Genomic DNA, 25,564 nt, shown 5'->3' with positions numbered 1-25,564 from the left:
AAATTGCCAGGTTCTGAATTTCAACTAAAGGTCTCATACTGCATGATCAATTAAAAAAGTTTATTTTCATGTAAACCATGTATTAAAAACATGCAAATGTTGTTCAGAGGACAAGTAACTAGACAAAATCCAGTCCAGGTATCCATTCATATACGAACATGACATCTGTTTCACATCTTGGTAAGGTGTCGGGGAGGAAGAATTACACGCACCGGCCATCCTCACCTCCAGTGGGAAAGCCACTGTGCTCCAAACCCTGTGAGCTACTAAAAGCAGATGACGCGCTCTGCATGGTACACAGGGAGGTGACCAGGCCATCTTGGCAGATAACTGTAGCGGCACGATGCTATCTTTTCTGGTTGTCAGGGATTGGGATTTCTTTACTTAGCAGACAGGACTTCTGCACTACATCTCTCTGTTAGTACTTCAGAAGATGCAATTAGTTGAGAGCTCTTCAAATTCTGGAGTCTTTCCCCGTGCATATGGAAAGCATCTTTCTACACCAGTGTAACGGCCATCAGTGATGGAGGTGGACTCATTGAAGCCCAGTGAGTGAGCTTCACAGGTCTGTTTTGTACTCTGGACCCCATAAATCCTGTTTTACAAAAACAAGCTGCCGGTCTTAACAGAAGGGCAAATGAACCACCTCAGCAGTAAATGACCACAACACATGAATACATTGTATGAAAGCACAGAATAAAGCCTAGTCAGTGCTCTACAGACAGCTCTTCCCTCTTTTGCTCATTATAGCTTATTTCAGAATTAAAAGCTTTGAGCATATTTTTTTTTTTTTAAGCAAAGGATCTTGGTTTCAGGTAACAGAAAAGGGCTGTAAGTTTACTAGAAGTACTCCTCTCCTGAAATTTTGTATGCTAGCATCAAAGCTGCTCTGCTCAGTATGCAGCTCGCAGCTGGAGCGAGCACCAGCGCAGGCTGTCCTCTGATCTACAGCTGTTGGAGAAGCAGGCCAAAACTAGGCGTTTATTTTTACAGACTGAACAACCACCACAGGCCTTCCTTGAAGCGTTTTAACAGGGGAAGGCTTACTGCACCCCCCAGCATTCTCCACAGCCCAGGGTGTAACATCACTTGTTGGGTCAGGATTTCTATCACACTCTGCACTTGAATTGGTTGTAAGGACAAAAAACGCTCAGCTGTGCAAGAACGCGCAGCAACTGACACAGACTTTCCTCAGACTTGCTGACACTGACCTGAAACGTTTTGTTTTGCTGCATGCCGCAGTTCCAGACACCTCCTTGGGACCCTCACTTTTGAAACATTAAGGTACATCTAGAGCATTCCTATTTCCAAAAGATGGGTTAAATGCTCCAAAACTGAGACCACATTTTTGTTCTCTATTTATAATAACAACATTTAGTTGAAAAGGACTTTCCCCTCTAAGTGAGGGATGTTGCCACCAATATGCAAGATCAACAGTAAGCACAAATTTGTATCATACTTTCCATAAAAGCCAGGATGTTTGTAGGAAACAGGGATTCTCTCTCTCTCATCAATATTCAGCTCATCCTCCGCAGCTCTCAGCTTCTCTTCAAATTTGTCAATGTTTGCCACCCGCATTGTGTACAACAGGGTAACGTTCTGGGGACATGCAATCAAAAGCAGCACATAAGTATTGTAGGATAAGGATACAGCAATGTGCAGGAGGAGTGCGCAACGCGGACAAGTCAGATAAAAGCCTTATGTTACACCCTTTGATGCCGCATCAATGAACTCGTGAGCAGATAACTGACACTAGGGCTCCAAATGAACTTAGGAACACCTCTAGTCTTTTCAGCACCTTATGAAAGCTTGAAAGTCAAGAACTAAGCCTCAGCTCTCTGCAAACAAGGAGATGCAACAGCTTTGTAGGCAAGCTGAAGGACAGAGTTAGTATTATAAACCCAGTTATACTGATACCTTGGGCTCAGCCAAAATTTTGTACTATATATGGAAAACTACATCCTTGAGAAGGAGGTGTCTTGTGCTCCACTCAGACTTCTTGGATCTTGTTCCTCTATCTTTGTCAGAAATGAATTTCACCCAGCAGTTTGCAAATGGGTTATAAGTCATGGAACAAAATGGGAAGTATCCAAGAACAGTATTTTAATCTCTCAAGCCAGTTTGTAATGATTCTTAGCAGCAACTCCTGGAAGTAAGCATGTGATCAAACTTTGCTTTGTTTCCATTTTGGAAGATTTAGGAAGGAAGTCTGATGGAGTTTGACAGAACACCTGAAACTAAAACCCAAATAGGAGAAAATTTTTGAAACAGGATCTAATAATAAGAGTTTACAATCTTCTAGACACCTTCTCGCATATCACATTGAGCCGGTAAGCAAAACTATTGAATTTTTCCAGCTTTTTAGACATACATAAGATTTTCTTACAGGCCATTATTAATTATTTTTACAATTTAAAATAGAAGTCTTAGTTTCCAGGTTGATATGAGTAACAGAAGTCCCCTGAACTTAAAATACAAGAAAGAGAAAAATTAACAAAGAGAAAATTTACCAGCTAGAGTTTTACCAAACATGTATTCATTAACTCAATTCTTTTTCAACAGTATAATCTAAGATCATTCATTCCAATTGTAGAAAGTCACTCACAACTTGTCCATGCGGAGTTCCTCCTGGGTGCAGATAAACTTCCACAATATCGCTCTCCGGCACCACTTCGATTCTCTGGACCTCCCCCTTTGACAGCATCTCATTCACAAAGTAGTTCCAGGAAATGTTGGTCCCTTCTCTGTTCTCACTGACCGTGAATCGAAACATCAGCACTATGAAAGTTATGATGAGGAGTGCCCGTAAGCGTTCAAGGTGCATCTGATTTTCCCTTTTCCTGCGTTTCTCCTCCTCTTTAGGAAAAAAGATATTGGAGAAGAGAGATATGAACATGTAATTGCGGAGCTTTCTGACCCGAAGAAGGGACAATTAAATGACAAAGATTAACATAACAGTACCTTTCGGGGGGTTTTTTGTTGCATGTTTGGTTTCTCCTGAAGGTCTAGACTAAGAAGCAGTACCTAACTGCCACTGCACAGGCAATTTTCTGGCTTGGCTCACAAAGGAGGTTGTGTGACTTGCCCAAGGTTACGCAAGTGAGCCAGTGTTTTTGGACTGCATGACATTCCCAGACCTTTCTGGCTTCCAGACTGTCAGACCACAGGGCCTCAGCTGTACACATGGAACAGCACCAGGTCAAAAGCCTGGTTATGAAAGCGCAAGCACTCCAATGCAAACTTAACAGTCGCCTGGAAGGAGGCAAATTTTGCATCCTGCTAGCCAGCAAAAAATCGGCTTGCATCACATCACTGCGGCTATATTCAGCTGTTCCCCAACACCCCCAAAGCCACGCAGTGAGGCACTGTGCACACAGAGAAGATGAGAGAGGATCACCTCTTTCGCTTTAATTGTTGCTTCAGTAAGAGGAGGAATTGAAGCATCAGCGAACCAAAGAAAGCCCCCCACTTCCAGAAGTTATTGATCGTGTACAACGGCAGACAGCAACCTCAGACCTATTTTGAAAAGCTCTGATCAGCATTTCCTGTTTTAAGGCAGTCTAATCCTGGTCCAGGAGATTTCAGATTATCATAGTCCACTAGACCTGCTACAATCCCACCAAATGTCATTCTATTCGAAAACGAGAGACTATCTCACTTGCCTGGCCTAATGTGGATATAGGCCAAATAAAGCCGTCGGACCCTTGTTGCTAAAAATCAAACTCAAGAATGACTATAGCCTGCTTCTATATAACATGCTTCTACACTGCCTAGTCCTCTGGCTGGTGCTAACATATCCACTGGAAAATATTAGGAGTAAACCCAGTCATAGTGTCACTGGTAAATCAAATAGCACAGTATTAGAAGAGATAATTGCTTCCTGGTGAGCTCCTGATCTGCCGGCATCCTGTATCACGAGACCAACATTTGTACTACCTAAGAAAATATCTGCATTTGCAGTAAATCTGAAATAGCACAGGAGACATGATATGCAGCTTACCTATGTGTATAAATACACTGCAAATCAATCTCACTCTCTTAACGAAATTGCACAGATTTTCTCCCATGCTACAAAACTAACCTCCTGTTTACAAAGGTTTGACAACTCGTCCACATTAAGGATCTGTATCAAAGAGGGATTCCCACGCTAGACGTGCCTTCCCCCACCTTTACTGTACTAGTGACATACTGAAGCAATGACATGAGAAAAAGGGATGGTTTACTTCAAGCATTTGCCACCAAATCTTCCTTTCAGACTCCCAACATTTTTTGCACTGCGTAGGCAAATTTAAAATTCTGTGGTCTGCAAAGGACTGCGACAGCACAGTTCAATGTCAACTGCTAGCTAGTGTTTGAGCTGTTAAGATGACAACAAATATCTCCTCCTCTTTCCAGTCATACATGGATGTTCTTGTTATATAATTTAGCACTTGTTCTTGATATACAATTTAACATCAACAGCAACATGACATATATAAATATTACTCTGCACCCAGAAATAAATTAATTCTGCGCCACTGGACTGCTAGTGCATCTGCCTGCTGCAGCCCAGATTAGATTTATTTGCAAATTCATAACAAATGCTCTGACACTAGCATTTATCACTAGCCACCAATTAGACCTTACACACACTGCAACAAAACCAAGAGACAAACATATGACCCAGTCAGATGCTAAAGAAAGTACTCTGTCCTTCAGATACGCAGCATCATTTTTCACTCGTTTCCTAGCTCTGCTCCACATTTAACAGGAAAGGCTTGTTCCTAAATAGAAACAATGCAGCTTTTCAGATAAGGTCATAATTTCAGAAGACAGTGACAAGCTCAGACACTGCGTCCAGCCCATCCACTTTGCTCTTCAATGCCATCTCCTCACTTCTCTGTTATCTGCTAGATCCAGCTTTATTAGAACAAAGCCATTCATCAAAGCTGCAGGATGACATCCACTATAGTCTTATTAAAGAAAATTACAATATAGTACGATAGTGGCCTTAGTCTGGGCAATATCCTGAACAGCTGAGCAAGTTCTAAACAAAAAAATTTCTACAGAGAAAAGAGATGACTCTAGGAAAGTGAGTACCGACAGAAACAAAGTCCATCTAACGCTGTGCAAGTTCCTTGGAGATGTCAGAGTCGGCTATTGCTAAAGCACGTTTCTGTATTAAATTTCAGACGAAGTGAGGAGGCATATAATGTGTTCTAAAGCACACATGATTGAGGATACAATCATGAAAAGATCACCACAGGGTAAAAGCTGGCGATTAGATACCTCGACACAAAGAACTTCTCCAGTTTCTAGGAATTAGGCTTGTCTAGGACCTTTAACCTACAGCTGAGTAATTTCAGGAAAAAACACCGTTTCTAGAAAGCTAGAAGACAACACAAAGCTTTCCTCCACTCCTCATTTAATTAAGGACAAAAATCAATCTATTTCTAAGCTTATGTAAAGTATGACTGTCTTTACAGTATAGCATTCATACCACACCATAAGCTACCGCACAATATTCAGTAAATGAAAACCAGTAACTGGATGTGACACTTGCAAGCAACAGCTGTGGGAATACTTCCAGCTTTTTAGTCGCAAAAAGCCTCCATGAAGCAATGATTTGCCATTAACCCCAAATCTGAACTCTCTTGATTAAAATCTTGCAAGGGCTGCAGTGACAGTTTGAAGAGTTCTTTTTAATAATTACTGCAGAGATGAGTATTCCCCTGGAGACATGGGGTAGCATTCCACCTCCCAAAGTCAAGCTGTCCATTAATCAGAGGAGAAAAGAGGCCACCGAACACGGCATGTTACTGTTTACTCATTTTAACAGCTACAACACTTCTTCAAGGCGCTGTGCTCACAGTCACCCTGTGTGGTCTCGCAAACACTAAGGGCCCCAACCTCTAAGCTCTCACTTCCTTAACAAGGACTCTGTGATACCTGTACTCGCATCCCATTGAAGACTTCACCCCAGTTAAATGGATCAAACAGGCAAAACCACCGCTTTTGCCTTAAAGAGGTTGCACGCAATGACACGAGCCAGGCTAAAAGTCAGCAGCAGCTGACTGCTTTTACTTCAAAAGTTAGTCCAAGAGGATTCGACCACTGTGTTTAAGCACAACAAAGGAAAAGCCAAGCTATTACATTATCTGATGACACCTAGGTGGAAGTTTATCATATAATTTATAGAATTCTGTTACAATCTGTACGACTTAAACATGATGCTAAGTGCCTTCCAACTCACAGTACAAAGGTCTGGCGCTCACCGTCTACAGAAGGTTTATCCCTCACTCAATGGTCCAGAAAACAAGCAGCACACAACAGATAGCCACATAAACTCTCTTAAGACGTCACCAGCCTCTGCAAGCATCACCTAACGTCGTAAAATGAAGAAAATGATTGGGTCTTTGTTATGCCTCTGCAAGCATTACTGACACGACAGAGGAATGAGACCTTCACCTGGGCCACTTCTGACATCTTTCTTAAACTGTCCTGTAGATACAGGACATGCCACCAGCTGTGGGGCTTCACAGCTAAAAATTGACACCACAGAGTCTGAAAACATGCCTTACCCAGATCCCAGAAAAATCTTTGCATGCACTTCAGTTCTCGGGAGGGATGTACTCACAAACAAGCAAAGAATTTTCTTTACAGAAGTGGAAGAGTCAAATTACACTTTTTAAACGGAATGCAGCTGTTGTCAGTCTACAAATAGCAGAAAGTTGACAACAATACCAAGACCTGAAGGGACACCCACAAATCCACTTGTATTTGAAAAATGTTTGGTGAAAACCTACTGGTAGAAGATAACAGTGCCTCCTACAAGGATCAGAACACTGCCTGTCAGAAGTTATGCAAGGTTTTTGTCTAGTGCGCAAAAGTTATTCCCCTGCACCCTCAGCCCCCATTACTGTCATTAAATTCCTCACTCCCTTAAGCTACAGAGAGGGCACTCCTCGACTTCTCAACATAGTCTGGCACACCACGTAGATCCCTTGGTTCCAGAACACATTTAGTGAGATAAAACTCATTTTCAAAAAGTCCTGTACTGCAGGATGCCTGGGGCTTAAGTAGTATAAGACATACAAAAACCAGTATCTAGGAAGACTGATTAAAAAAAAAAAGAAAAATTCTGAGTAAGTGTCATTAGTAACACAGCTAAGAACTCTTTAAGGAATCTATTTTTAACTTTGAGCTCCGTAAATCACTAGAAGTAGAGACACATCCATGATGAAGGTAAACAAAATACAAGAAAAAAACCCCAGAATTCAGCTTAAACTTGCATTAACTAAATTCAGTTCTTTATTAAGTCAAAATACTCTGTGACAAAACCTCCAAACCAAAACTCAGTAAATACTACTGTTCCCCTTTGTAAAGCGGCAAAACTAAGACAAACATCGATGAAGTTATTTGCATAGGATGCAAAGCGGCACAAAGAGAATCAGTTTCATGGTCTGTCTTAAGCCTTAGTATTCCATCATCTTAGCCAAAATACCCCTTCAGACTTGTTCTTAGCTACAGGCTTGTAGAGGTGGTAAGTTACAGGCAGAGGTTTACAGTACCCAGAGACAGAAGCGTTAAGGTGGATCCTCCATGCTGTCCACCCTTACCCCTCACAGACACACACAAAAGGTTTGTTTCATTATCTTTTTGGCACATACATACCGTCATCCTCCTCTGGAGATTTCTTTTTGAATCCTCCATTCTTCTGGTTACTCCCTTGAGAGCTTGAAGTAGTAAAATAGTAAGTGCTACCTGCAAGCAGAATTAAGTAGTTACTACCAGAAGACCTCAGGAGACAGTGAGAGAGGGGGACCGAGGATGGCAGAAATACACGTGAGCTCCAAACACACAGAAAGCTAAGCTCCACACCCGCCCAAGCGCACAGCTTCGTTCGTGTGCCAAAGAAATGGGACAGCCTTGCCAGAGGGAGTAATGGGAGGGACAGGCTCCTTCAGTTGCCTTATGTAATATATATTTTTTGACAATCCAATCAAAATATGGCTTTGTTCAGGTATTATTTTAAAGGAGCGAAGAAAATAATTTGGAGAAATTTCTTCAGTGCTGAAACATGTACACATTTCCCAAGGCATAAAACCATAGTTAACACTGGTATGGTCAGTTAAGAACAGCCTCACACTAGAACTGTAAATGCTTATGAAAGGAAATACATGTGCTGGAGTTAAACGCAGGCTTCTCAGTAAATGCTGTTAGGATACTCTAATAAAAGCCAAGAAAGTCAGGCTACAAACAGTGAGACTCATAGTTGCTGCGACAAAACAATATGCAAAGGCTTTTTCGCCAGGAAAAGGCAAAAAGTTCAGAAGGAAAACTGACTTGAGGACAGCAGCTTCCATTTCCCGTGAAGGCTCCGGAAAGAGGACTAAGCCCAGAAACTGGACTGCTTGTCCCCAGCTAGTTTTACTAGAGGATGCACTGCAACTTGAAAGATCATGCAAATATTTTAACTTAAAAGAAACCGTCTTAAAGGCAAAGCAGCCCAAGCTCACCAGCCCACACCGGCCAGGATAGCTGTGACCAGTTTTGTTCAAATCTCAAAGGCATCAGCAAACTCCCCTTTCCAATTTGAAGAGGGTAGCAAGAAGAATAACTGCCTTTATCTTTCTGTGCTTTTGCTCTAAGAATTCACATAACATTTTCTAACATACACTTTTAACTTGTTCCAATGCAAGGCTTTCAGCAATGTGATGTGATTTCTGACAAAGGGGAACAATATTTTTGTCTTAGGCTTTGCTAATGAGGCAGAGAAAGATTCTCTACTTTACAGTCTGCAGTTTTCAAATTAGCTTTGAGGTCTAATGACTCAAGTGCTTGCTTAATCATGCTGAGCTCCTTGTGGAAAGGTGCCATTGTTCATCCCTGTCACCAAATAAAAACCTAGAACCCCTACAAACAGCACACAGCTCCCAAAGCCAAGAATAGAACAGGTTTATTTCAGTTTCAGGAATGCAGGCAGTGAAGGGAAGGAGAAGTCAATACTCTTACTATGTAAGACCTTTTCCCCTCCTCCACCTGTACAGTTGCTCTTTGGGACTCACCTAAGAGATTCCAAAGCTTGACTGGATCTCGAATTATGTGTTCTTTCGCCAGGACTCCGCTGAGACCTTGATGTGTGGGGGAAAGTGGTTGTGACAGAAGGCTCTGAGGAGGAAGATAAAGAAAAAAAAAAGAGACAACTATTGGAAAAGTACTCTGGCTGCTTAACCTTTCTGTACGCCATGAGACTAAGATTTCTAAACATGAAAATGCTGTGGGTAAGTTGCAGGACCAGCAGCTGGGAGACCTGAATATTACTCCTGGTTGTGCTGTGAACTTGCCACATGACTTTGAAGATGCTGTTTATTACCCAGTTTAAAGAAAGCACATGTCTAAATAGAAACATATGATCAAAACACTTGACAATTTTATCTTTTTCCTCTGTGCATCTTTGTTCTTCACTCTAAAGGCATGTTGCAAGTCAGTTCTTAAAACGTAAAGATACGCTCCCACAACAGGAAACCTTAAGGACTACTACTTTGCAACCCTGCTGCCTGGATGTAAGGACAACGCAGATATTTCCCTGTGGTAATTCAGCAGAAATCCTGCACTTGACGTTCACATTTAAAGGCAACTTCACAATGTTGGAACTAACGTTCTCACTGAACGCAAGCCTTGCCCCTTCTCCGACGCGTGATCCCTGTCTCACCACCCCTCTACTGCACAGGCACAAATTTCGGTGCAGCAAACCAGACAGAGACATTGGCCAGGCTGAAATCCTTCACCCTTTTTCTCCTGGTTTGCCGGGCAGCAACACAACAGCTTGTGCTGGCCCAAGGGTAACCTCTTGGGATCGATACTTTCTAGAACAGAACAGCTTAGACTAGTTTAAATTGATCACAGAAAAACCTGGCATGATTCACAAAGCAGTCCCACAGTTCCTCCTCCATCACCTACTTGGACTGCCAGTGTTTTTTCACTGCACTGAAGAAAAAGACAAAAAACAGTCTTAAATCGTGTCGGAGGCCTAGTTTAAACACGAACCTTGCCTTCTGCTTTGAGGGCTGTGTTGGAGAGCCCTGCAATACCAGCAGCACAGCGAGATGGGGAAAACACAGCTGCGGCGCACACTGATGCGGTGGGTGCTTTTATCACGAGAGATGCAAAAAGCCAGAACGGATAAAATTTTAAGAAAATCCCTTTAATTAACGTTTTCTTGCTTGTGACAGCCTAGCTGTTCTCTTCACGAGGTATTTCCCCCAGGTTACTGCTATACAGCACCGAAATGACGGACCTTGGGGCTGGTCTAACCTGAGAAGCCTGCCAAGGAAAGGCCTGCCTGGAAGCAAGAGCCCATTTCAACACAGTAAGGGCTGACCCAGCTCCCCCCCGCCCCGTTCGCCTTCTCCTCTGGTGCTCCCGGCCCCGCAGGCAGCGCACCGCGCCGGGCCGGGCCCCCCCCCGGGGGGACGCTGCCTCCGCCGGGAAGCAGCGGCGCCGGTCAGCGCCCGGGGCGGCTCGGGAGCGCCGCTGAGGAGGCGAGGGGCTCCGTGAGGCGGCGGCACCGGCGTGCCCCAGCAGGGCAGGGCGAGGCCCACAAACCGGCGGGGCCTCCCCGCCCGGTGGGACCGGTGCCCCCCCCCTCGGGGGTGCTCGGCGCTGCGCTCCCCGCCGCGCACGGGGGAGGCGAGGCCCCGCCCCGCGGCCGGCCCACCCCGCTCCGCGGGCCCCACCGCCGCCACCCCGTTACCTGCAGGCCGCGTCCCGCGCCGAGGGGACCGCCGCCGGGCCGCGGGCGAGCCCGGGCCCAGGCCAGGGCGGGCGGCGGGGCAGGCCGCAGCCAGCAGCGCCCCCGGAGCAGAGGCAGCCGGAGCAGCGCCATGACCCGCCGGCCGTCCCGCACCGCCCGGAGGCCTCCGAGGGGCGGCGGCAGCTAGCGACCGCCGAGGGGCCGCTGAAGGGAGGGCCGCGCCAGCGGGCCGCTGCGCTCGCCGCTGCTCCGGGAGTCGGAGGCCTCAGCGGGGACGGAAGTGCCCGGTGAAGAGCGGGCGGCCATCTTGGAAAGGGGCCGGCAGCGGCGAGAGTGCCATGCCTCAAGATGGCGGGCGCAACCGTCGGCAGCAGGGCGGAGCCGAGGGCGCCCGTTAGCCCCGCCCCCGGCTGCAGCCGCGCGGGGGCTGCCGGGCCGGCCCGCGCGGTTACCGCGGCAACGGGGAATCCCGGCGCTCGGCGGCCGCCGGCCCCTCTCCTGAGGCCCGGCCCGAGCCTCGGCCAAGCCCCGGCGCAGCCGGGGGCCCCGCAGCCCGGCCTCGGCCTGGCCCAGGGCCCGCCCAGCCAAGATCCCCGCAGCCCGGCTTCGGCCAGGCGCGTCCCACGGCTCTGCCTTGGCTGGGGCCCAGCCCAGCCAGGATCCTGCGGCCTGGCCTCGGCCAGGCCCCCCACAGCTTGCCCGGCCAGCCCCGCAAGGCGGGCTGCCTTCTGCCGACGAGCCCCAGGCCAAGGCCTGCCTGGCCAAGCCCCCTGGAACAGGCGGCTCCCACAACCCAGTCAGGCCCCCCCAACCAGGCCTTGTCCAGGCCCTGCAGCGCAGGCAGATCCCCCAGCCCAGCCTTGGCCAGGGCCCCCCAAGAGATTTAGGCAGGAGGAGAACAAACACCTGGGAGGAGCAAGCAGGTTCCTGCAGACACAGGAGAGAGGCTGCGGCCACCCGCCATCGCTGTGGAGGCATGGCTGGCAGGGAGAACCGGCACTAGGGAAGAAAGCGGTGCAGAGCCTGGTGGTGAGAGCACAAAATTAGCCCCACTCTGGGATTTTTATCACTCTTAATGTCATGTCCCACATCATCATAATGGCTGGGAAAAGAAGAGAGAAACAACCTCTGCAATCTTAGATTCAACAGGGAGGAAAGAGACCAGCTCCCTCCCCTTGCAGCTGTTGCTGAGGAAGACTCCCCTTAGGATAGCTTAAGGTACGAATTAGCTCCGATGGAAAACAGCGTTTAGTATCTGCAGCCAAGCATGATGGATTAACAAGTACGCTCAGAAGTAAAATGAGTGAACAAATATATATACATTTATATGTTTGCTCTTTGTCAGGCAGGTTAGCTGGCTCCTGTGATCCGCCTTCTGTGGAAAAGCCATTACAATGTGTTTGACAGCTCACAGTAGCCAAGCTACAACGCGACCAATAGTCTGCATTTAAATTGTTCTGTGGGTGCACGTGCGCAGTTCTAACAGTGGTGGAACCTCCCCCTCAAGCATTACACCAGAGCGTGTCAAGGTTATGAGTAGTGTTAAGTTCCCTACGTACAGATATCACAAAGGTCATTGTATTTTAAGTCCCTGATCCTAAATCTTGTGTAATCTCTTCCTATTTTGCACTAGTTGTGCACAGCAGAGTGGGTGGGCTCGATGTCCTCTGCCGAGTATTTCTTTGGGGCAGGAAGGCATTTCAGAGCAAACATCACCTCCCCCCTGCCACAGTTACACCCTTCTTGCTCTACTGAAATGAATATTCTGTTCGCCAGGCCTGCAGGTCTGACCTCTCCTGCCCGCTTCCTTTGATGGGCCTTCACAAAGTCATGTTTTCTTTCTCCTCTCCTGTCTTGCCAGCCAGGATGGCTTCTGCAGCTTTTTCTCCCTCCCTCCTGTCCATGTTTCTCCCCTTGGGAGGCTGCAGGACAACTTTGAGGTATCATCGCTGTTAGTTCTCCCAACTTACCTGTCCTAAAGTATCTCAGGCATTCTTGAGTGGGAGGTTGCAGGGCTACATAAAATAATAATAAATAATTATCTCCCTTCCCAGCAGGTCTGAATTAGCATCCTCTTTCTAGAAGAGTCTCTTAGGATGTTAATTGTCATCTGCCCCCTGGGACGTGTCTAAGTAAACCTTCTACCAGCAAGGTCTATTAGCATGTTAATGTCCTCCTCACTCCTGGAAGTCTCTTTGTATCACTGGCTTAATCGTCAAACAGCTTAATTTACAGACGCAAAATTAAACTGGTTGCAATTAATCCATATTGGCTGGTCATAGCTTGCAGTGTCGCAGCGGGGATGTGACAGCCGGCTGCGGAGGCACCAGCAGCTCCTCCACCCCACAGATCCCACCCGGCATGGCCGGAGAGGCCCAGCTGCCCAGGGAGATGCTGCCCGGCCCACATTGCTGCCCACCTCTGCTCCATGCTGGCCACGTGGGCTCTTCTCCTGGCACGCTCGCTGTCTGTAAAGAGAGGGTCATCTGAACCCGTTCTGCCCGGGGAGGAATCTCTGTCCCTTGTCCTGGCCAAGACTGGAGGCTCCGAAACTCAAGGCTGGCTCCTTCCAGACTGCAAGAAGCCCAGGTCTGACACAGGCACACACAAAGCTAGAGGTGAGATGGGTGCTGCAGAGCTGCGGTGGTGAGCGACAGCAGAAAAAGCTCCGGCTCAGCACAAACATGGGCAGAGCGCAAGCCCCCTGTCCCATGCCAGCCCGTGCACGACACCCTGCTTGGCTGGGTGGCTGCCACCGAGAAGAGTGTCATGTCTTCACCCACCCTACACAGGGGTCCATGGCGGGGGGTTATTTACACTCCAGCTGCGTTTGGAGGATGAAACGGCTCGTTTGGAAATGCTGACTGGAGGGGAAGGCTGCCTCCAGCATAGGCACAGAGTTTCCAGTGGGGAAACACGAGATCCAGCAACCATGGCAAAGCGTGTCAGGAACCAAGGGGCTGTGGGGCCCCCCAGAGCCCCCCATCACTTCAGGGTACCAGCGCCGTGCACATCCCTACCTCCACCCAAAGCATGTCACACCTCACTTCCATCCATTTTCTGATTAGACCTGTTGCTAAGTAGGCCTGATCTATTTTTAAAGAGTTGCATCATTTAAATAGAATTACAGCCTGATTAGAAGCGAAGCAGTGCGCTTTGCTTAGACAGGACTTTACTGACTTCCGCCAGGCCGACCTGACAGACAGCCAAATGGGTTTCGTGATGCCTGCCTTACAGCTTTGCTCCAGCTTCAGTGAAGACAAACTTGCACCCATTTACCAATGGAGGGCAATGAAAGCTGAACGGGCCCAAACTCCAGCACAGGCGACCACCCGGTTGAGTCTGGGTGGGCTCACTGGCTGCAACAAGCAGCGTTTCAGGTCTGCAGGGCAGCTGGGCTCTGGCTGCGATGCTCCCAGCCAGAAGATGCAAGCCTCAATGTGACAAAACCGTACTGAACTACGAGGACTGATTATTTACAGAAGGACCACGTAGCTGGAGTTGACGTGATTCCTATTCCTCCTTTCCCACTGTGCCTCAAAGGCAACCAGATGATGAAGCACCAGGAAGGAGGGCTGGGGGTCCTCGCTGGTGCCAACACAAAGTGACGCCAGGAGGGAGAGTCAAGAGGCTTTGCCCTACGTGCAGCCAGCAACCGCCATGGCTGCACTGCGCCTTTCGCGTGGGCGGCTCAGGCTGCGCTGCGTACGCGGAAGCGAGTGCTGTCCTCTCTGCGTGTGCGAGAGATGACCTTGGGAAAGGTGGCTTCAGTCGCTGCCCTTGGACTGGCAATATGCTCCTTTGGGAGTAAGCCAATATTCTGAGAAGACAGATATAACCTGATCCAGGCTTGGCCTCGCTGGGATGTGCTCCAGCCATGACATCACTCAGTAATGCCACGTGTATTTACTACTGGGGAAAGGTGCTGGATTGGAGTCTGAAATCCCTGGTTTATCTCCTGAGCAGGTTAGGAACAGGAAGCAGCATTAGCAGCCCCATCCCTGTATTTTTCAGGCTAAGAGAAATCAGTTTCCACAGCCAACACAGCCCTCAGCCCCGCTACGTCTGTGAACTCACATCTCCTATTTTCATGCTCCCTGTAAGACAGTCTTGCCAGCCTTGCTCTCGCCCCCCCAGACTCAGGAAGCTCCTTGCAGGATGCCATCAGCCCCCCCAGCTTAGCTCAGACTCATCTCAACACAGCACTTTGCAAACCGAGCGAATGGATACCTGGAACCAGGTCGCCACCGCACCATCCACAGACTTCACATCCATAATGAATCAAAGGATTAAATGTAGAGCTGAAGCTGCTAGAAGGTAAACTCAGACTTTTTAAAAGATGATAAATTGCTCTGTTACCCACCCGGCGGTGTAAGCCAGGACTCTTCTGTGGCAGGACAAAACTGCACGGCTCCGCGTTAGCAAGGAGGCCGCAGAGCGTTCCAGCACCCTTCAGCAGTGTGCATCTCTGTCACGTACCAGCTGGTTTTTTTTAGATGACTTCTTTGCGGACAAGTCAAGGTCAAGGGATAGATGCTCCCCTTCAGCATAGCAAGGCCAAGTATCCCAGAAAGCCCTAGGCTCAGGAACAAAGGACGTGCTTAAAAGACCACACATCTGCCCCTCCAGCACAGTGAAACTCCGCACCAGGGAAAGATCTGTTCAGCAGATAGCCTTTTGGTATGAGCCAGTCCAAAACCATCACACCTATTCCTCCAGGAACAGCTTGGGATCACTGCAAGTTCCAGCGCTTCCTGCTGCCCTTGCCAGACCCACTTCCCTACCTGCTTCCCTCGGTGCACACAGGAGAGCGTGGCACTTAAACTGCTCCTCCCTGGGGACAAGGGGGGCACCCCAGCCCCACGGCGAGGCGGCTGACGGGCTTAAGGCATACCTGGGACACGGTGTTGGGGTACAAACTTTTATCTTTGAGTCACCTCTAAAGACCGGAGAGTTTAACTTTAAGACAGGTAGGTGACAGATGGCTATAGGCAGGGGATCACAGGGAATCAGCCGTACAGCAGCAGCGACTGAACCGTCTGCCAGTCACGGTTTACGAATCGCTAGAAAAGGAAAGTAAACGCAGGCAAGAAGGAGCAACGCTCTGACAGACTGACATGGGTACCTCTCAGCTTAGCTTGCAGGGGTAGAGCGGGAGGAGGGAAATAGCTTGTTTGTGACTCAAAGGCCACGAATGAGCAGATTGCTCCACGGGAATGCACTCCCTGGAGCTGCTGAAGCGTGCAGAGCTCAGGAGAAGCCCAGGAATCCATCTGTGTGCAGGAGGTGGCTGAAGTCATCTCCAAACCTCGCAGACTGGAGGAGGTCAGTAAGCTTTGAGCGAGCAACTGTCACTCCACACCCCTGAAATCCATAAGCAGGCTAGAAACCTAAAGCCTGTCATTAGGAATCATAAAAACAGTAATTAGAACAGGACTGTCATGAGTTCATGCCTAGAACATCAATATGAGGCATTTACCCAGCAGCAGGGCACCACTACCCTCGGAAAGCATCCTGCTCTAGGGATGCAGGAGGCCTAAAGCTCCACGGACTTACTATTCGCATATGCATAAGGTCCTGCAGGAAACCATGTAAATAGTCTTACTATCCACAAGAGCAGCTCAAAGCTTTGAGGGGTCCAAAAATACCGCTGCCAGTGCAGGCCAAGGGCATGGTGTGGCACGGGAGCTAAACCAGCTCCTGGTTCGCTGGCTCTGCCTGTCCTGGCCCCACTGTGTGGTCCTGCTGCTTCGCTGGGCTGATGCTGGGACTCAGCTGATTACACAGTGGGCTGCATCGAGGAGTTACACCTTCAGAAGAATGCTGATTTTGGTACGAGTGAGCTGTTGCATTAGTTTAGCCTTATTATTTAATCAAATCTCATAGAGCTGTGAGCAACCCCCTCAGGTGAGAGCCTAGTCTTTTATTTCTTAATGGCATCACAGGCAGAAGGACTTGTTTGAAGTTGGAGTTGTCCTTTAACAAAAAAAGGATGGCTTGAAAGTAGTTTTATTTAAGAAAAATGAGATTGTGTGCAGAGTTAGGGAGGTTTCTGCTGCAGTACCAAAAGCATTAGCTGTACTCCTTGCCAGCTTTCCAAGTGGCTGCCTTTCTAAATGGCTGCTTTGTTTGCCAAAACTATTTCTCTTCAAAATGTTAATAGATGACATTAATTAAAACATGAGCCAAACTTAAAGTAAAGGTTCTTCTAATCAAAGTTCTTCTAAAGTTTTATTTTCTTGGCCTTTTTGACGTTGGCACTTGACTCGTCACACAGGATTTACCCTGATACGTGACCGTAGTAGTCATAAATCACACATTGCCTAATCTATTAAAAATAGATTCCCATCTCTACATCCTGATGGGAGCTGAATCAGCAGAGAGCTGCATCCACATTAACACAGACCAGGTATTTTTGCCCTTATGGTTGACATAATGGTTCCGTCTATCACGAGACAGCTGCTATAGAGCGTCAAGGGAGCTCAGCTGAAGTAGCGAGAGGAATACGGTTACCCAGAGGTTGCAAAAGCAGGTGAGAGGCTGACGCAGATGCCATCTCCAGAGTTAGAGAAGGAAAGAGTAACAGCAAGGACCAAAGGGTCACAGCGCTCTTTCCCCGAAGTTAGTGTCCTTTTAGATTGCTGTGACAGACAGAAATAGGCTTGAAAGCCCATTCCCCAAGCGGCCTAATTTCCCTGCCCTCATGCAATGTTCTCTTTCCTCCTCAGCACCAGAATATTTGTTTTATTTTAGGATTTGAGAGCTCGCAACCTTTAGTGAAGGATAAAGGTGCTCAACAGTTAACCACAGTTGGTTTTTTTTTCCCCTCAGAAGTATTACAATTAAGTTGCAAGGAGCAAAACCCATCCCAGGGTAACAAAACCAAGCAGGTTAAACATCCTCGTCACAAGGAAGTCTCACCTAGAAAAAGAGCAGAACAACCCCCCAGCTGAAATTGTTCCCCCCCCCCCCCCGACTCCCGCTGTTAACTTTCTTTCACCAAGTACTTTTAATGTCCCTCCCTGAAATAGGCTGACAGTCCACGCTGTTGTGTTCAAATAGAAAAAGGTCAGGATGACACAGAAGGGCTTTAACTTCCTCCCCAGCACCGGATCTTTGACCTGGACGACATTCAAGGCTGTCAAGGAAGCAGTTACAGCCCACTATATTCAGGAAATGAAAAAACATATTTCCCCTCTCATCTACTAACTCAGAGGCACCAGAGAGGCAAACACTTATTTGCAGTGTTTTCAGTGAAGTATGACAAGAAGCTTAATGGAAGGGTGGACAAAAAAAACCCAACAACTTTTCTTTTGACTGGTTTAGTAGGTCTCATGGAGGAGGAAGACGGGTAGATATAAAAAGACTAAGCCTAAGCAGAACACAGGACCAGCTTAACAGGCTCAGAATAAATCTCTCTCATGCTGTTATTTAACAGTGAAGTCGGACATGTGCTCCTGAGCCACCCCTTCATCACGGCTGCACCCAGCAAAGAGATTTTTCTTCCTGGGGGACTCCTGGCATCCTCAGCACACAAGAACAATCCTTAAGGCTGCCAAATGTGTGACTTGAAGTGGAATTGCAAATGCCAAAAAAGCAATCGCAGTTATGGGCCATACTCCTGGAAGAAGGGGGTTATAAAAACCAGAGCAATTACTGATGAGGTCACTGGTAGAAATTGTTTGAGAGCTGCTGCCTCAAGAGTTCCCCATCCTCAGCAACCAAAACAAAATACAGTGACGCAGCTGTGCAGGCGGCTGCCACCCACACCAGGGCACCTTGGCCACCCGGTCTGGGCGGGAAGCCGTGCATGTGTCCCCATTTTGGACTCGCTGTGAAGATCTGCTCTGTAAACAGGATTCCTCCCTGGGGGGATACCGCAGCATTTGGTTTACCTTGATGACATGGAGGAGCTCTGGCACTAGATGTGCGGTACGAAATACAGACATTCCACAAGCACTCCCGCCCTGCGGAAGGTCGTGCTGAGCTCAGGCAGAGGCAGCTGTGTTTGGGTAACAGGACCTACCAGTACTTTTGGAGTTACCTTAGTGCTGGAGAGCACAAGGGGAACACAGCGACTGTCAGAAGGATATCGCGCAGCCTCGCCGGGGCTCAAGGCACCGCCGCAGCCGGGCAGGAGGACAGGCACCAGCAGTGCTGCCTCAAGTACAGGAACCTCACCTCACGTGGCTGCTTGTCTGCGTGGCGCAGTCGAGCACACCCGCACTTACTTCTGCCGCTTCCACAAGCCCAGTGGGACAAAGGCAGGAGGCTTATCCAGCAAGAGCGACCGTCCTCGTCTGGAGAGCTGAGGGTTTGGTTGGTCAGAAGAGACGCTGTAAATAAAAACAGCACAAAAGCCTCTTGGTATTATGCAATCAGCACTTGAAAGGGTCAGAGAAAAACACCAGGCACAACCAACGCGGCCTGGTCAGGAGCAAGCGACCCGTCCCAGGGCCGAGAGGGAGCACGGCCTGTCTGGACGCGCCCTCGCTGTGCAGCGGAGAAGCCACACTCGGCAGCCTTCCCCTGGGGACGGCGCGAGCGCCGCGCTACCCCCTGCGTGCCGCGGACCCTTGGCACCCGCAGCCCCAAGCAGGGCACTCGTGGGCCCGTCTAGAACTTAACCTGCGCGATCCCTTCTCTGCCCTACTGTGGCAGAGACACGGAAACAACGGTTTGTGTGAATAACTTCCAGGAGGAGTTTCTCCTCGCCACAGCCTCTTCTGAAAGCGAAAGCAAACATTTGCCATCAAGAACTTTTAACGGGAACGTCACTAAGGAATTCAGCCCCAAAGCACGAAGCCAGGCACAGCGTCTGTTCAAACGCTGCGGCCGCGCAACGCAGATGCAGGTGGGATCAAAACACCGAGTTAACGCCGGCGGCTCCTGATGAGCCGCACGGTAACGTGTAACTCCCCGGGCCCACCCCGACCCTTAGAGCCACCGGCTCAGGAGCTGGAGCGCGCCGCTGACTTTCGAGCGTGTGGGTGCGCAAAGCCACCAGCCAGGGCACCGGCCTCCCCCCACCCCACTCCCGTAAAACCGGAGAGGCCCCGTTGGCGGCGTCTCGCACAAAGGCAGCGCCCCGAGAGGGGTCTGAGACGCACGGGGGGGCGGCCGGGAGCTCCGGGGAGGGCGGTGCCGGCGAGGCGCCCTTCCACGGGTCCTCCCGGGGTGGGGACGGCCACACGGGACTGACCCCCGCCACCACCCGCCGCCGCCGCCGTCCTGTGAGGAGCCTCAGCCCGACCCCGCGGCCGCCGGGCAGGCCGGGGCGGGCACAGGCCCGGGGCGGGCACAGGCCCGGGGCGCCGCGGCGGGTGGCACGACCGCGGGCAACTCGGTCCCGCTCCCGGCGGCGGAGCGGCACCTCGGCACACCCCGCACGTACCTCCGGGGGCCGAGGGGAGCGGGGCCGGGGGAGCGCCGGGATCAACCCGCCCCCCGGCAGGGCCCGCCCCGGTGCTCGGCGCTGCACGCGCGGGCCCCGCCCCGGAAACGCCACCGCCCTCGTGACCTCGGGAGAACCCGCCAATGGGCCGCCGCGTCGCCGGGACACGTCGGCCAATGGCGGCCGCCCCCCCCCTCGACCCCTCCTCCCCGCTCCCGTCGGCCCTCGCGCGCGGCGGGGAGGTGGGGAGGGCGCTGCGGCGCCGCGTTTCGTGTCCCCCCCCCCCCCCTCTGTGTCCGCGGCCATGTGCTGACGTAGCGGCGGCGCTGGCGCGTTCCGCCAATGGGGCGCGCCGACGCGGCGGGCCAATGAGCGGCAGCGTCTCAGCGGTGGCCGATCGGGCGGGCGGGCGGCAGCGCTGCGAGCCGAGGCCGAGGCCGAGCGCGGCGGGGCCATGGAGCGCGCGGCCGGGAGGCGCCGCCGCCACTGCCCGCGCCCCCTCCGCTAGTCCCGCGCCGCCGCCGCCGCCCCTCCAGCGCCGCCGCCGCAGCAGCAGCCACCCCTTTCCCCCCCCGCCGCCGCCTCCTCTATGCGGCGGGGCCGGCGGAGCCGCAGGCCTCGCTCCCCCGCGAGGCTGCCCTCGGCCCGCTGAGCCCGGAGCGCCGGTAAGGGGCGGCGGGGGGGGGCGGGCCGTGTCCGGGGAGTGAGGCCCGGGCGGGGGAGGGGGCTGCCGCGGCCTGGTGGGAGAAGAGAGGCTGGGGGGGGCACCGGGGGGTGGAGAGGGCGGAGGGGTCGAGAGAAGGGGCACCGGGAACGGCGCGGGGGGGGCGGGACGGGGCGCGGAGCGGGGAGAGGGCAGTACGGGGTCGGGTCGAGGGGCGAAAGCGACGTACTGAGGGTGAGAAGAGGATGTGCGGTTTTGGGCGGGTGGCGAAGGAGATTAGGGGCTGTCTGGAGCGAGGAAGGGCTGTTGGGGGGCTGCGGGGGGAGAGGGGAGAAGGGGAGGGGGCCTGGGGGGGGCAGGGGGTGCAGGGAGGGAGGGGGCTGGCTGGGGTGAGGAGGGTTTGGGGGGGCTGGTGTGTGGGGGGGGCTGCAGAGGGAGCTCGGGGGCTGGTCGGTATTTAGGGGTGCGGAGACTTGTGGGGCGCGTTGCGGGGTGGGAGGAACGCGGGGCTCTGGGTCGAGGCCGCAGTGTGGGTGTCCCCCCCCCCGCCCCGTCCTCTGTCCGCCCTGGTTTTTTGGGGGGGACACGACAGGGTGCAGAGGTGCAGTGGGGCAGGCGGGAGGGGAGAGCGCATTTTGGGGTGAGCGCTGTGCTGGGAGGAACAATACCAAAAGTTGTCTGAAATGGTAATTTCCGTTTCCCATTTCATCATCCCCGGGTAGGCGTTAGCCCTGCTTGTGTGTGCGCAGAGGATGGAGCTGAACCGAGCTGCCGCCAGCCAGCCTGGCTGATCCGCGCTTATTTATTTATTTTCCAGTTTAATCTTTAAATTGCTTGGTATTTTTCTCCTTGGAGAAGCCTTTGTGTGCTGGGGAGGGGCCGCTCGACACCTTTGCCCCTTAGCAAAGAGAATTTAAAAAAAAAAAAAAAAGAATCCCAACCCAAAACAGCTGCACTTCTGCAGTCCAGAATTAACCTCCCCCAGTCCGGTAGATTGATTGCATGTTTAGAAAGGCAAATCGCCGCTCTCCCCCAGCCCTCGCCTCGCGAGGAGCCGGGATGAGCTGAGCCCTTGGTGCCCTCTGCCCTTTCCCAGCGAGAGCAGCTGTCCTGCGAGGGGGTGTGCGTGCGGATTGAAAATCGGCCTGTTCATTGAGGCACAAGAGTCGGTGTGTTTACGGATTGGCTTCTACTCTAAGCTGGGAGATCTGTTTTGATATCCAGTTGCAGGAAAGGGTTCCTCCCCCCTCCCGGTTTTGTACACAGAGTACTCTCTTACCACTGGGGACATGGCCCTATAGGCAGAGAACAAATTCCAGGCAGCTCTTGAAGCAAAATTCCCTCCTGAGATGGCTTCTGAAATTGGGTATAGACATTTTTATTTTTCCCCGTGTAGGCAAAGATATTTAGCCGAAAACATTTTGCCAATGTAATGCTTTGTAGTGGCTGTGTGCGTTCTTGAGACGCTGAAATTTGTATAAATGTAAGGAACTTGGAGTTAAATGTATTTTTCCTTTTTTCTGGTTTGTTCATAAAATGGAACGTTTTTATATAATCACTCCAATTATTTCCTTTTTCTGGGGGGGAAAGAACACTCCATGGAGTCATGGAGAGGGAAAAGGAGATTAACTGTCACATGTTTTCAAATGGCATCGATACGTTCTTTTGTGTGCGCTCTACCAGGAACTAAATATTTGACTTGATTAACTTAAACAGAAGAAGTTGGCATTTTTACAAAATGGATTTACTGGCAGATTAAAGGTGCGTATTGGAGCACTTCTAAACGATTGTGGTGGTGTGCGGTAGAAGGGTTTAAAATGCGCCATGGAGCGAGACCTACAGTGACTTCTCTGTCTCGGCGGGGAAACTCTTAGGCACCTCGTTTCGTTATGGCTGTGAAATGTCGCTGCTGAAGCCGCGTGACCCGTTCTCTTTCCGTGGGAAGCGCTCCGTCAGTGGAAGATTCGCTCTGAGGGGTGGGCCGTGGGTGCGTGCTCAGGGCTCTGCTCGAGCTGCTCCCGCAGCACGGTTACCCTCACGGCCTTTGTGCGTCTGTCCCTAAAGCAGAGCCTTGTCTGTGCTACCGCGTCCGTCCCGGCGTCTGCTCTTGCTTAGGCGTGTCTGGGGTTTGTGGAGCTCAGCTTTTTTTTTTTAATGTAGAGATGCTCCAGGTCTCTTTGGTTCTAGGAGAACTTGTCAGTCCTAAAGGAGGTAGCGCAGGAAGGTATAAAACTTGCCAGGGCACATCTTGTCTGTGTCCTCCCTGGAAAAGGGCGGTCTGGGCCCCGGTGGAGTTTGCTGCGAACCTGTATTATTGGGCTAGCCGGGACTTGCATCACCTCCAGACTTGTCTGAGTAAGTGGTGAGGGTTTGGTTTGCGAAACGCACAGCAGGCTGAGTTGCCCATAGAGCGAACAACACACTGGAATTCGGAGCGCGTACGAGCCCTTCAGCTTCTGCCCTCCAACTTGATCAGTTCCCAACTATTTTTTTGCTTGTTTCTGTTCCAAATAGTGATTATAGGAGCCCTGGTCATGTAAGCGTTAGCTGCTTTGACAGGCTGGAAACTGGAGGTGTTACGTTTAGTGTTTCACAATTGGTTTTACTGTTCAGTTCTGCTTCTGCTTTTAAAAATGAACTCTTGTCCATATCTCCATTTCATAAAAAACGTGGCTCAGGGTGAATTGACTTTTTTAATGTGCTGCTTCTTGTTTTTGTGATGTTGTAATAGCATTTTCTCAGACTTAAACATACAGATTGTCCAATATGAATGTTTGTTTTGGATGGGGGAGGAAAACTCAAAAAAAACCCCCCAACCAAACAAAAAAAAAAACCCCAAACAAAAAACCCTCCAGCAAAGCGCTGGGCTTCATTTCTTCCTTCGTGTGTGGTAGACAACCTGTTAAGATTATTTTATTTTCTACTTACATTTTAATTGACTAAGTCCCCAAAAATGCTTCTAAACAAAACGAAGCGTGTCGCAGTGTCGTGCAGCGTTCTTCCGCTGTTCAGTAGAGCAGACAAATGTATTTCTCTAGGGTCAGTGAAGACTAGTCGTGTTAATCAATACTGTACCAGCAGCGTTCCCCTTTCAGTAAACCAGATGGGCTACTTACAACTGGTGGGGATTGTTTTAACTGTGTAATTGTAACATGGCTGCACGATGACAGTGTTTCCTGCAGACACTTCAAAGGAAGGTTCCTGACAAGTATATCTTTACAGCGTTTAATCTGCGCTCTTTGTCTTTATGTCATGGCTTTTGGACGTATGTTTGAAGTACTAAGATTTTTTTTTTTTTACCTCCTGCTTTTCTACACATTAAAAGAGGGCGATACTCTATAATAATGAAGTGTCTCAAGTACGGGAATAAAGCCAGGATTTTGAGGGCTCCCACGGTGGGATATTGGTTTCAGTTAGTTTTAGATCCACGCAGTGACTAAGGCAAAAACTAGGAAAAGCTTTAAGTGACCGTGAGGAAATGGCAGTATTTTTTTGAAATAGTGCTTGAGTCTTCTATAAGCATGTGTGTGGCTTTGTTTTGGGGAAAATATGTTCTGTGGCGACTTGAGTCTGAACTGGGACGGTCTAATTACTCGGTGAAGAAATCCTTCTCCGAGGGAAGGAAACGTGCAGGACCAGAGCTGGTTAATTACATTTTGTCAAATTACCCAGTGACGGCTTTCTTATGAGGTCGGCCCCTCTTCCTCCTTCCGTGCGGAGCACCTGAATTTCAGGCTTGACAGTCTGCCTTATGGATTGAAATTCCTCCTCGGTATTAAGATTTAATGGTGGTAGCAAGTAGTGACAGGTACTACTGCTTTTCAGTACAGCAAAGCAAATAATACTTGGAAATATTTACATGCTGGTTGTTATTCTAATCATATTTCCTTGACGAGGCTCTAGGAAAGGTGGTTTGTCTGCTACCTCCATCGCGAGTGAGACTGGTATGGGTTTCAGTTGTAAAAGGCTGTGGAGAGAAACTGGTGTCTCCATTGCAAGGGTTTTAGTGTTTCGTGATAAACTCGCATATATTTTTACCCCACCTAATTTAAAACAGTCTGCACGACACTTTACAGGAATGATTTGTATGCGGCTTTTAAATATTTTCTTTTTCCTGCAAGAGGGATGAGCGGCACGGAGCTGCTTTTTCTGAGGGTGCAGAGCGCTGGGGTTCTCAGCCAAGTGTTATGTAATTTGTATGCCGCTGATGCACGGCTGTAAAAAAAAAAATACTCGCATAAATGTTAAAGGAAAGCTTGTGTAGTCAATTATTTGAAATCACAAGTATGGGTTTGTGCAGCTAGAGCCTTAATAAAGTATGCTTGGGCAAAATGCTGTCTTTGGTGTCCTGCTGCGAAGGGGGGTAGGAAGCTGTCGGCACCCGAGGTCTGGAGGCTGTTTCTGAGTGTATTCGACTGTACCTGGAATTTTCAAGCATTCCCCTGTGAGAACTGGTGTCTTCTGGTGTATTTTCTCGTCCAACTGTTGGGTATTTAAAAATCTTAATTTGTTGGAGTCTGGGTGGCGGTGCTAGCTTCGTCTGTGGCTAGTTATAGGTGATGCCAATTTGTAATCCTTTACAAGTGTATAAAAAAAAGAAGCTTAAATGCTAATAGCAGCGAAAAATCTGTTCAGCCTGTAGCGTGTGTGAAAAAAGCAGGCGCACACGTTGGTCTGTGTAGTCTCCGTCAGCCAAGCTGAGGGCTTTTAAAAATCTGTTCTAATTTTTATGCTGTATGTGGAATGGCTAATCCCATAAAAGCCTCGCACC

At 49.9% G+C, this 25,564-nt stretch overlaps 1 protein-coding gene across 3 annotated transcripts in view; it reads right to left on the bottom strand.

Annotated features, from left to right (window-relative positions):
• The window catches only part of SPG7 (SPG7 matrix AAA peptidase subunit, paraplegin), a 41,396-nt gene extending 22,406 nt beyond the window's left edge, over positions 1-18,990 (bottom strand). The window contains exons 1-5 of one of the 3 annotated variants that reach the window (XM_059824866.1): positions 18,967-18,990; positions 9,048-9,150; positions 7,654-7,743; positions 2,606-2,856; positions 1,460-1,599 (exon numbers count right to left, since the gene is read on the bottom strand). In XM_059824866.1, the coding sequence (XP_059680849.1) occupies positions 1,460-1,599; positions 2,606-2,824 (359 nt within the window). In that variant the 5' untranslated portion in view covers positions 2,825-2,856; positions 7,654-7,743; positions 9,048-9,150; positions 18,967-18,990. The other 2 variants (XM_059824865.1, XM_059824867.1) reach the window with 2 other exon arrangements.
• Positions 18,991-25,564: the final 6,574 nt, after the last annotated feature.

Source organism: Gavia stellata, chromosome 15, assembly GCF_030936135.1.
Source record: "Gavia stellata isolate bGavSte3 chromosome 15, bGavSte3.hap2, whole genome shotgun sequence".
Taxonomy (NCBI): domain Eukaryota; kingdom Metazoa; phylum Chordata; class Aves; order Gaviiformes; family Gaviidae; genus Gavia; species Gavia stellata.
Note: the sequence above shows the minus strand (reverse complement) of the source record. Positions and strands in the feature narration are given on the sequence as shown.